The sequence below is a fragment of the Ornithorhynchus anatinus genome, chromosome 4 (genome assembly GCF_004115215.2).
Source record: "Ornithorhynchus anatinus isolate Pmale09 chromosome 4, mOrnAna1.pri.v4, whole genome shotgun sequence".
Taxonomy (NCBI): Eukaryota; Metazoa; Chordata; class Mammalia; order Monotremata; family Ornithorhynchidae; genus Ornithorhynchus; species Ornithorhynchus anatinus.
Genome location: NC_041731.1, coordinates 31,617,691 through 31,629,726, shown reverse-complemented (window position 1 = coordinate 31,629,726; position 12,036 = coordinate 31,617,691). Strand labels below are relative to the sequence as shown.

The 12,036-nt window shown below is 50.1% G+C and overlaps 1 protein-coding gene across 1 annotated transcript in view; it reads right to left on the bottom strand.

The window, feature by feature from the left end:
• The window catches only part of COL27A1 (collagen type XXVII alpha 1 chain), a 241,942-nt gene that overhangs the window by 55,597 nt on the left and 174,309 nt on the right, over positions 1–12,036 (bottom strand). Inside the window, exon 28 of the mRNA XM_029062843.1 lies at positions 8,990–9,043. Within this exon, the coding sequence (XP_028918676.1) occupies positions 8,990–9,043 (54 nt within the window). The remainder of the gene's footprint in view (positions 1–8,989; positions 9,044–12,036) is intronic.

Sequence of the window (12,036 nt, the reverse complement as noted above, 5' to 3'; positions counted from 1 at the left end):
TGAGGAAGCTACCTGTGTTTCATGAGACTTTTAACTAGAAGTAAGCACCAATCTGCTGAGTGACAGCGATGAGCACCTGTAGGGTCATTCCTGCACTGGGGCTGTGGAGGACCCAGGATCATGAGTGGGTTGCCAGATGTGGCTGAAACAAGCTGGGAGGGAACCCAGCAGGCATTGGTCTGAAGCCAGGGGAGGCCTCAGGGTTCTCTATCCACCACATAAGCAAAGTCAAGGAACTGCTCCTGATGTGCTTGATTCATTCATTCATTCATTCATTCAATCAATTGTATTTATTGAGCGCTTACTATGTGCAGAGCAGCGCTTACTATGTGCACAGAACTGTACTAAACACTTGGGCAGGGACTGCTTAGCACCAATTTTCCCCATGAGACAAGCATTTTCTGAGCTGTGGTTATCTTGATTCATTCCACCCACCCCTCTAGAAGAATCCTTGATCATTCTAGGGCAAAGTCAGTGGCTAGCAAGCCAAACCCTGGGTTCTCTGAGCCACATTTGGTCCAACTTACTCTGGATCTCTGGTGTCCTAGAATACAACCAAGTGAGTGGCCAAGCCAGAGGCCCAGAGTTCTCCCCACCAAAGAGCAGATGCTCCACAAATATCCTGGTTCAGAGATACAGGACACAAATGGTGGGGGACCCCGACCATGGGGGAAATGAGGAAAGCCGTCTACTTCTCTGCTGGTTTGGGCTTATATGCTAGGCATGTCTCATGGATCTCTTGGTTCTTATGGAACAGTGTAGATTTCCAAGAAAAGAAATGCCAGATCCAGGATTGGGGCTTGGGGGCATGTGCAGTCCCCTTGACAAGAAGTGAGGGTTTCCTCCTTGAGTGCTTCCTCTCCCCTTCTTCAGAGTGGGGCTGGGTGGCCTTGAGCTCCCTTTCTTCTCCCCTGGGCCCATGAGGGATGGGTGACTTGGAGTAGAGGCTGGGGTATTGTGGTGCACATGTGCTTTCTTCCCGCCTGTGCAACGGTAAAGCTGCATGTGTCCTGAGCCTGGCCCTGCCCTTGTGCCTTGGCCTGGTTCAGCAAGGGCTGGTGAGCCTCAGGTTGAAGCTCCTATGGGGTAGCTCTCCAGGGAACAGAAGTGAGATTTGCCACCTGCATGGGGAGTCCTGTGAAAGGGAGATCTAGACTGGGGAGGAAAAAGGCTCTTCAGTTAGGGAAGTAAGCCACTGTGACCTGGCCTTTCCTTCCAGAAACAGTCGGATGCACCTGGCCACTTCCTGTTGGTGAGTCTCCCACAGGAGGACGGATAGGAATGGGTGGCCACCTCCTCTGCTGACCTCTCCCGTTCTTCCCACTGCCCCCAAACTGATAGCCTCATGTGAGCATCACTGAATCTATGCCAGATGTGGCTCTTTCTGTGCCCTTGCTAGGATTTAAGGTTACCCCTCCCTTAACTCTCTTGGGGCTGCTGGGGGCACATGCTTGAGTCTGGGGAGGAAGGTGTGCTAGGGGAGGGGGAGGGTCTCAAATTGGATCTGGGGAGGGTCTCAAATCGGATCTGTGCCTGTCACTGGACTGAGCCCCAGAGCTGAGCAATATAGGAGTGCCTGTGAGTGGTTGGGAAGACTTGACAAGTGGGCAGGACTCTCCTGGGACCCTGGCAACCAACATGGAACTCATGTCCCTCCGGGTGGATTGGATTCCATGGGTGAACTTGAAAAGCCCGGTGCTTGGGATGAACATGGGCAGAACAGGTTTCTAAGAAGCTGATGGGTCTGTATCACTAACACTGAGACTCCCACTGCGCCTGCCCTGGGCCATGCTTGAGATCCTTATCCAGGGGAGAGTCTGCTGGCAGTGGTCCGGCCCTGGCTGGCAGCGCACACACACGCAGACCGTTGTTCTTTGGGAGAGGAAGGATCCCGCTGGGGATGGCAGCAACACCGAGGAGCTCACTGGTTCCCACAAACATTGCGTTGCTTGTATGGTCCTGGGGTGGGGCAAGGGTAGGGGGCAATGAGCAGACCTGTGGCCTAAGCTCTCTTTTCCTTTGCCCCCCTGCCCTGGCTCTGTGGAGGGACTCAGTGGAGAAACAAGTCTCCTGTTAGGGAGACACTCATTCTCCTGCTGCCTGTCACCAGCTCGGTTAGCTTTTTTTAGTTTTTTTTTTTTAAAGGGCATTTGCTAAGCACTTACTTTGTGCCACACACTGTACTAAGTGCTGGGACAGGTACAAGATAATCAGGTGGACACAGTCTAAGTACCACATGGGTTCAGAGCCTTAATCCCCATTTTACAGGTAAGGTAACTGAGGCACACAGAAGTGAAGTAACTTGTCCAAGGTCACACAGCAGACAGGTGGCAGAGCTGGGATTAGAACCCAAGTCCTTCTGACTCTCTGGACCATGCTCTATCGACTAGGACACACTGCTTTCCTTGAGGACGTGGAGGGCTAGAGGGAGGCTGGGTAGAGGTGAGGGGGGAAAATCCCCAGAGTAAAGCCCTAACTCTCAGGTCCCAGGAAAACCCGGGGAGCTCAGCCAGATAGGCCAACCCTGTCCCCTGGATTTGGAGGAAGTGGGTTCCGCAGCGGATTTCCACCTCACCTCCTTCCTCCTTCCCTAGTCTTCTCTGGTGGGTTCTCCTTCCTGTCTGAGCTCTGGAAGCTCTGTCTTCAAAGAGGACAGGGGTCCCGCCCCCACCAAGGATCTCACTTGGAGGTGGCCCCCTCAACGTGCTTTCTGAGGGTCCTGGTGTATGGCAAAGGAGGTATACGCACACTTGGAAATGCTCATGTTCATATATGGCTTCGCACACATATGTCCAAGGAACACACATTGGAAGGATCCCATATGAGTGTGCCTCCAAGGGGAGAGCATGAACTGTCGGACCTTAGGGCCACCAAAACCATTCACAATGACTCTCAGGAAAGTCCAATCCTAACCCAGCTCCTTACAGCCTTCTGGGTCTCCCCAGGGTTGTGACTCGAGTCCAGAGGGCTAACTGGGGCCCTGGCACCCACAAGTCAGTGCTCTCCCTGCTGGCTGTCCCGACAACTCTGGAAGAGGGGTGGGGGGCAGTCTCATTGACAGGGTGGCTAGCTGGTACCGGGCCAGGCAGCTTAGTCTTGTGATCTGGGAACAAAGCCTTCCCTTTCCCAGCAAGGGAGAGAGAGAGGAAAGAAGGAGCCAGGCAGGAGAGGCGGCTCAGACCCAGGGAGCTTCTTTGAGTGACAAAGTTGGTGACAGACAAGAGAGGAGAGATGCTCTGGCAGACAGCCAGCCTCACTCCTGCTGCTGCTGCTGACAGGTGTCCTGTGTTGTGGAATTCAGGCTGTGCCATGCAGGCTGTAAGCACTATCTCTCCAGAAAGAGAAGCAGCAAGGCCTAATGGATAGAGCATGGGCCTGGGGGTCAGAAGGACCTGGGTTCTAATTCCAGCTCTGCCACTTGTCTGCTGTGTGACCTTGGGCAAGTCATTTCACTTCTCTCTGCCTCAGTTCCCCCTCACCTGTAAAATGAGGATTAAGACTGTGAGTCCCATGTGGAACATGGACTGTGTCCAACCTGATTACCTTGAATCTACCTCAGAGCTTAGAACAGTGCCTGGCACATAGTAAGCGCTTTACAAATTCCATAAAAGAAAGACCTTGTCCCTGGAAGGCAACATGACCTCACTGAGCTTCAGGCAGGCTGGAATTATTCTCCCTCAACCCCAGATCAGGAAGCTGAGAGGTTCACTCAAAGGGCCAGGGTGCGAGGAATGAGCTGGGAACCGATCCCAGGGCTTTGGACATGAAGTCTCAGCAGTTAAGAGTCCCGATGAGCTGGGAATCTCCAGTTTTGGCACTGCCCAAGTTGCAGACCGAGGCTGTCTTCTTTGGTCTGGTGAGGGCCTACGCTGAACCAGCAGTGTGGTCTAGAGAAGCAGCAAGGCCTAATGGGTAGAGCACGGCCTTGGAGTCAAAGGACATGGGTTCTGATTTTGGCTCTGCCACTTGCCTGCTGTGTGACCTTGGGCTAATCACTTAACTCCTCTGAGCTTCAATTATCTTTTATGTAAAATGGGGATTAAGATTGTGAGTCCCATGTGGGATGGGGACTGTGTTCAACCTTATTACCTTATATTTACCCTAGCACTTAGAGCAGAGCCTGGCCCATAATAAGCTCTTAAAAACCATAAAAAACAAAAGAAAATAATAGAAAAAAACCAGCAGAGGGTCCTGTCCTCAGTTCTGAGGGCCACCGGGAGTACTGAGTGATGGTTACATGCTGGGAGGTAGAGTCCCAGTAGTCCTAGAGGACAACTGGACATGTATAAAAGTACTGCACACATGTGGCAATGCCCCAGTCACCCCCTCCCAATCTGAAATGCTTTACATCAGTGGTGGGGAGAAGGGAGTTGAGACAGACACCAGAGGAGATCTGGGACTGTCCTGAGCTCTACATGAGGAGGCTACGCTCCAGCGGGATGGGCCACACAGAGTGAATGAAAGAACTGTCTGGAGGGCGAAACTCGGGAGCTCAGCCCTTGAACCAGAGCTAAGATCAATGCTTCCTGCAGAGCTTGCTACCATGGGTTTCTTCCCACCAAAGATCCTGCTGAGAGATGGCCATTTGCAAGGAGCATATTGCAGGCCCAGAAGACTTTTGGGGGATGGCTTTGGGGGATGGCTTTGGGGGCTAAAGAAGTGAAACTAACAATCCCCCTCTAGACTGTAAGCTTGTTGTGGGCAAAGAATGTGTTTGTTATATTGTCATATTGTGCTGTCCCAAGCACTTAGTACAATGCCCTGCACACAGTAAGTGCTCAATAAATACAATTGACTGACAATTCAAAGAACAAGACAGAGCAGCCCTCAGGGGTGAGAATCAGGTCTTTGGCTGGAAAGAACCTCCACAGGTCAACAAATCCCTCCCTCTGCCTTGGGGCAAGGTTGTCCAGGAAGTGTCTAATCTGTCTTTTAGGCCCATGCTTCATCCACTAGGCCATGCTGCTTCTAGAGACAGGGAAAACAGTGCACATTTGGCTTTTCCACTGGCCCCAAAGGTATTAACAGGGCCCAGACTTCATCATCCCTCCAAGTGGTGGTGGTGGTGGTCAGTCTCAATCAAAGCCTCTAGACCCTTTCGGATCGGCTTCCCACGTGAAATTATTTTAATCAAGTCCTGGAATATGGACTGGTGGGTCCCTGGGAGTCTGGCTTTGCTGGAATGTTTTCCGCCTTGAAATGTTTCCATCCTGAACCCAATTACAACTCTGCTGCGGACAGCAAAACCCACCGCGGACGACAAATCTTTGCAATTACGTTTTGGAGAGGCTCTCATTTCCTCCCCCTTAGCCTTCCCGGGGAAAGGGATTCAAAAGCCATGGTGGCAGTGTGACTGGAAAAAACAAAGAGTATTTTGCAGCTGGTTGAGACTGGGGAAAGCAGCCTGACTAGGTCTGCTGGGGACCTGCTAAGATGGACAGTCTGGGGCTGTAATATCTGCGGTATTTAAGAGTGTAATATGTTCTAAGCAGTATGCTAAGCACTGGTTTGGGCTCAAGATCATCAGGTTGGGCTCAGTCCCCATCTCACATGGGACTCGGAGATCAGTGGGCATCTAGGAGGCAGGGTAGGCTGACCATGGGGGAAGAAACTGGAAACTCCATGGCTTGGGTGACTTCTTCTAGGGCCAGTCTTGCCTTTCCTAGGGCTCCAGGCTAGTGGGCCCTAGTGCACTTGGGCATTAGAGCTTGGGTTCCTTGAGCTTCCTGGGGTGAGGAGGGAGTCCAAAATGGTGTGTGGGGGACACTCGGATAATGACTCTGGACACTAATGTGGGGCCTGTTGCTGTCTTCTCTTGGTTCCCAGTTTCCCCTTGTAAAGACCTGACTTCTGACCTTCTAAATAAGACCATTTAAGATGGCCAGAAGGGAACCAATCAATGGTATTTATTGAGTGCTTACTATGTGCCAAGATGAGACAAGAGAGGGAGAAGGGGGAGGGAGAGAAGGAGAGAGGGAGGGAAGATAGGAAGATAGGAGAAAGTGAAGAGAGAAAAGAGAAAGACAGAAGAAAGAGAGAGAGAAAAGATGATGAGCAAGAGAAGAGAAAGGGAGAGGGAGAGAAGGAGAGAGAGAGAGTGCACACACAGGCTGAATTGGCAGTGCTTCTCAGCTGGGGGAGCTTTGATGTGGTTGGGAGCCTGGGTTTGCTCCCAAGCTGGATTCTGGATCCAGGGCGGGGAAGGAGGCGAGGGAGCTGCTGGGGGGAAGCTTCTGGGTTTGACATCTGCAGAGGGAATGCAGGCTTCAGCCCCAAGCTAAGCTTTATAATGCATTTCCATCTCTCTGAAGGGCTGGAACTGGGAACAGAAGCTGCATTCAAAGCCATTCTGCAAGGTCCCTAGCTCAGGACACCCAGTGGCCTGCTGAGGCCAGTGTGGGCTGCCACGGGAAAAAAGTCATTCTCCACAGTCTCCATGACCTGTGCTGAGGATTGTAATCCTGGACAGACCCTCGTGTTCCAGCCCAGACCTGAGGAATGTTACCTAATCTGCTGACAGCCCAGATGGCTTATCCACCCATCTGGCTTTGGGAAAAGTCAAATTCCCTTGGAAACCCAGTTATAAAAACCAAGTCTTCACCACCCCTGTTCCACCTCATTGAAAACAAAATGTTATAGAGTTAGGCAAGAAACGATCCCCACATTTGTTGGCTGGTGGGTGTTAGGCTGCCCTGGCCACCTTGCTTTCTGCACTCCCAGGCTGGTTCCAATAGGCCATGAGAATTGAGTCAGGGGCTAACAGGAGCCAAAGAACACCACTGTGTGCAGCTAGCCAGCAGACCCAGCTTCTGGAAGTTGAGATGGGCACTCCTGAATACAACTCCTGATCAAAAGGGTGGAGGTAGGGGACAAGGGGCCTGGGGGTGCCAATGGACACCAGGATGGCCTGTTCTAAAATCCGAGTCTGGGAGGCAGGCAGGAGGGGGAGGGAGAGAGTGGCCAGTGCAAGAAGGTCACAGGGCACAGCCCAGAAGCAGAGCCAATCCAACTCAGAGACTCCCTTCTACCCCAGCCCCACCTCCCAGATATGGCCTATAAACCTTTGCAGATGGAAGTGGAGAGAAACTATCATTCCTGCCAAGGATGTTACAGGCCCACCAGCTTCTACAAATAAAGGCTCAGTGGGGATTATAAAAGAAGACCATTCATATCACTAAGTCTTGTTGTTTCAACCTTCACAACATAACTAAAGTTCGTCCTTTCCTCTCCATCCAAACTGCTACCCCGTTAATCCAAGTACTTATCCTATCCTACCTTAATTACTTTATCAGCCTCCTTGCTGACCTCCCAGCCTCCTGCTTCTCCGCACTCTAAGTCCATATTTCACTCTGCTGCCCAGGTTATTTTTCTACAAAAATGTTCAGTCCATGTTTCCGCACACCTCAAGAACCTTCGATGGTTACCCAGTGGTTTCTCTTCTTTTTCTTTTCTCTCTCTCAAACAGAAACTCCTTGCCATTGGCTTTAAAACACTCAATCACCTTGCCGCCTCCTTTCTTACTTCGCTACTCTCCTACTACAACCCAGCCCGCACACTTCGCTTCTCTAATGCCAAACTACTCACTGTACTTCCATCTCATCTATCTTGCCACTGACCTCTTGCCCACAACTTGCCACTGGCCTGAAATGCACCCCCCTTTTCATATTCGACTATTGCTCTCCCCATCTTCAAAGCATTACTGAAGGCATAGCTCCTCCAAGAGGCCTTCCCCAAGTGCTCATTTCCTCTTTTCCCACTCCCTTCTGCCTTATCCTGACTTGCTTCTTTTATTCATCACCCACCCTTCCCAACCCCACAGCATTCATTCATTCATTCAATAGCATTTATTGAGCGCTTACTATGTGCGGAGCACTGTATTAAGGGCTTGGAATGTACAATTCGGCAACAGAGACAATCCCTGCCCAGTGACGGGCTCAGTCTAATCAGTTTTTTACATATCCATAATTTATTTATATTAATGTCTTCTCTCCCTCTATAATGTAAGCTCACTGTGAGTAGGGAAGGTGTCTGTTATATTGTTGTGTTGTACTCTTCCAGCTGCTTAGTATAGTGCCCTGCACACAGTAAGCCTCAATAAATATGATTGATTGGTTGATTGATATTTGGGATTAAGCTAGCATGTGCTTCTCCCAACCCCGATTCAGTGTCCATCAGCAAATCCAGGCCTTAAGTCAGAAGGATCTGGGTTTTAATCCCAGCTCCAACACTTCTCTACTGTGTTACCTGGGCAAGTCACTTAACTACTCTGTGTCTCAGATACTTCATCTATAAAGTGGGGAATAAGACTGTGAGCCTCAGATATGACAGTGACTGTGCCAACCTGATTATCTTGTATCATCCCCAGCCCGTAGTATAATACCTGCCACATAGTAAGTGCTTAACAAATACCATAAAAACAATTCCAGCATCACACAATCCCATCTGGGAGTCTTGAGGAGCAGAACCACCTGCCACTCCTCTAGTGCCCCTAGCCCAGACGGAGCCAGGGTGGCATCAGAGGCCAGAATCAGTGGTTCTGGGGCTTGGCAGGCTATAGGGTCTAGTGTAGGGGCAGGTAGTTGCTCTTTAATCCCCTCTTCCTCCACCCAGTCCTGGTCGAGGGGTCACAGAAAGTCAGTTTTCCCTGGGCCCACTGATTCCATGGGCCGGCCCTGAGTCCCAGTTCTCAGCTTCCTGAGGATCAGCCCCTCTTCGAAGTGATCCTCGAGTTTCCTCTCTCCCAAACTAACAGACAACCTTCACATCTCCCACTTCCCATGACCAGCGTGGCTCCATTTCCCACTTCCCATGAACTCAGTGGCCTCTTTTCCCACTTCCCATGACAACTGTGGCCCCATCTCCCACTTCCCATGACAACTGTGACCCCTCCCCTTTAAGCACAGTCCCCAGGCTCCAAAGCCCTGCAGACTCTCTATGACCATACAGTGTGGGATCTGCCTCTAGGGTGAATGAAGGAATGGCAACTTACCCGGCGACCTTTCACCCCTCTCATCCCAGGAGACCCACGAACTCCAGGAGGACCCTGTAAAGGAAAAAGCAACAATAACAACAAGAGATTGGAAAAGCCACTTGGGGCAAAAAGTGCAAATGAGAACCTCACACTGTGAGGAGGTAACAGCTCCCTTCTCTATGGAACCTTTCTCTATCTGCCAATCAATCAATGGCTATTTCCAATAAGTGCTCAATAAATACCAGTAAGTACATAGGAGGTGCTCAATAAATACCGATGATGATGTTGAGTCCTTACTGTGTGCAGAGCACTGTACTAAGCTCTTGGGAGAATACAGTTTTGGTAAAGCTGGTATTGATGCCTGACTACTTGTTTTGTTTTGTTGTCTGTCTCCCTCGTTTAGACTGAGAGCCCGCTGTTGGGCAGGGATTGTCTCTATCTGTTGCCAAATTGTACATTCCAAGGCTTAGTACAGCTCTGCACATAGTAAGTGCTCAATAAATACGATTGAATGAATGAATGAAAGTAAATATGTTCTCTGTCCTCACCCCACAGATCTCCAGACTGGGGTTGGGTTAATGAACTAAGAGATGATTTTCCAAGAGGCCTAGGAGATCACAGCCCCATTCTAGGTTTTAGTTGGGGAAAAAAGACTATAAGATGATTCCATCTCCAATTCTTCCTGTTACTTTCATATCCCCAGAAAGAAACTCGGCCCCAGATTGGAGCTGGACTCTGGGGTGCTGGAGTGTGTGTTCCAGTAGGATTAGGACTCAGCTGGCCTCCCCCAGGGAGGTGCCAGTTGCGGGCTGGCAGTGCAAGAAGAAACTTATTCTCTCCAGTAGGCCATCCATAGCTGCCAACCAACTGCCAGGGAAAGGGTATTGTCTGCTAGCCACCTTGAACAGACTTGAAAGGCTTGGGAGAGGGAAAACCCCACCAGGCAAAGACCGGTTGCAGCTCAACTGAAACCTCCATAAGACCCACCAGTAGCAGGAAAGGTTCATGAAATTCCCTTTCCTAATTCAGCCAAAGCCCACTCTGCCCATTGGCTCATCCCTTTGCTGGGGTATAGTCAGGTGGGTAGGCTAGGGGAAATAAGAGAGGTAGAAAGCGGGTTAATAGGTCTCTTGGCTGGGGCTTGTTGGACTTTAATTCTGCTGACTGTGATGACTCTATAAAGTCTGGTATTTCTGGCCTCTGTTCCACTGCTGTGACTTTTTGGCCCTCACAAACTTCACTATATACTTTGACCCGCTTGTGTCTGCTGGACCTCAGGGTACAGAGGGTGGAGAGGAAGATGCTGCTGAAATTGTTAAGGTTGACACTCTTGTCTGAAGCTCCTAAGGGCCTGGCCCAGCAAACTCTCCCAGGCTCCTCTCTTCTCATTTTGAAGATCACTCTCCTCAAGACCTTACTGGAAGCTCATCTCCTCCAAGAGGCCTTCCCCAATTGGGCCTTCATTTCCTCTTCTCCCACTCACTTCTGCATCACCCCTGTATTTAGATTTGCATCCTTTGTTCACACCTCCCTCCTTAAGTCCCACAGCATTTATGTACTATCCATAATTTCTTTATTTATAATAAAGTCTGTCTCTCCCTCTAGACTGTAAGCTCATTGTGGGCAGCGAATGTATCTACCAACTCTGTTACACTCTGTTGTACTCTCCCAACCACTTAGTTTAGAACTCTGCACACAGTAAGCACTTCATAAATACGATTGCTTAATTGATTTGAAGCAAATGCACTATGGCTGTTTCAAAGGACGACTTGCTGCTCATGCAGCAGGGATATCGGCCTCTGTCCATCAAGCTTCCTCTCAATGTGGCTCTATAAGCTCCTTCTCAGGACTCACAAGAGAGGGAAGTGGAACAGGGCTGGAAGCACCAGGGCTGGCAGAAGGCATTCCCTACCCTGCCCCTGACATCAAGTGGCAATAGAGCCCCTAAATGCACACTCCAGGTTTCTATCACAGTCTAAGCAGCATGGCATAATAGAAAGGGCAAGGGCCTGGAAGTCAGAAGGATTTAGGTTCTAATTCTGACTCAGCCACTTGCCTGCCATATGATCTTGGACAAGTCACTTCACTTCTCTGTGTCTCAGTTACCTCGTCAGTGAAATGGGGATTAAGACTGTGAGCCCGGTGTGGGAACAGGGTCTGGGTCCAATGAGATTAATGCAGTGTTCATCTGGCAAATAGCAAGTGATTAACAAAACTGTAAAAAAAAATTTATTTTCTTCCTTCATTCATTCATGTCCAGAGGAGTGCCCCTATATGGCTAGGCCCTCACTGCCCCAATACACCCTTTCTTCCTTGTCGCCTATGCATTTGGGTCTGTGTCCTCTAAAATATAAACTCCTTGTAGGTAGGGAACATGTCTTCCAAATATGTTGTAGTGAACTCTCCTAAGGGGTTAGTACAGTGCTCTGCACACAGTAAGTGCTCAATAAATATGATTGAATGAATGAATCTGGCTGAATCTGATTCTACCTGGGGCCCACTCATCAGCACCCTAAGGCCTCAGCTCTCCAAATCCTCCCAGCCACCTGTGGTCTTCCTTTCCTCTGGCAGCACTCTCCCCTGCAGGCTTCCCTGGGCTCCGTCTCTCCTGCAACTCCACCTTAGATGGGCTGGTTCCCCTGGGCCCCAAGATTCCCTCCGGGGTCTCTGCTCTATTGGTTCCACCGGGGGTTCTGGAGATCAGATTCTACCTTGCCTGCAATGCAGCTCTAGTATTTCTATCAATCAATCAATGGTATTTATTGAGCACAGTCTGTGCAGAGCTCTGTACTAAGTGCTTAGAGTATACTAAGACTGTTCCCCCTGTTCTACTTGGGGAACAGGATTGCCAAGGCACAATGGCCTCAACACAGCTCCACAGACAGAACTGGGGAATCCACTCCACAGCAAAGAACCATTTGGTGCAGCCCTAGCAGTTGCTAGGACAGAACTGGGATCCACGCTACTCTAGCCCCAACTCAGAAGGCGGCACTACAGGATCTCCATCCCATAATCAGGAGACTGGTCTCACCACAGTAGAGGATCAGGGTGTCTCTGCTAAACAC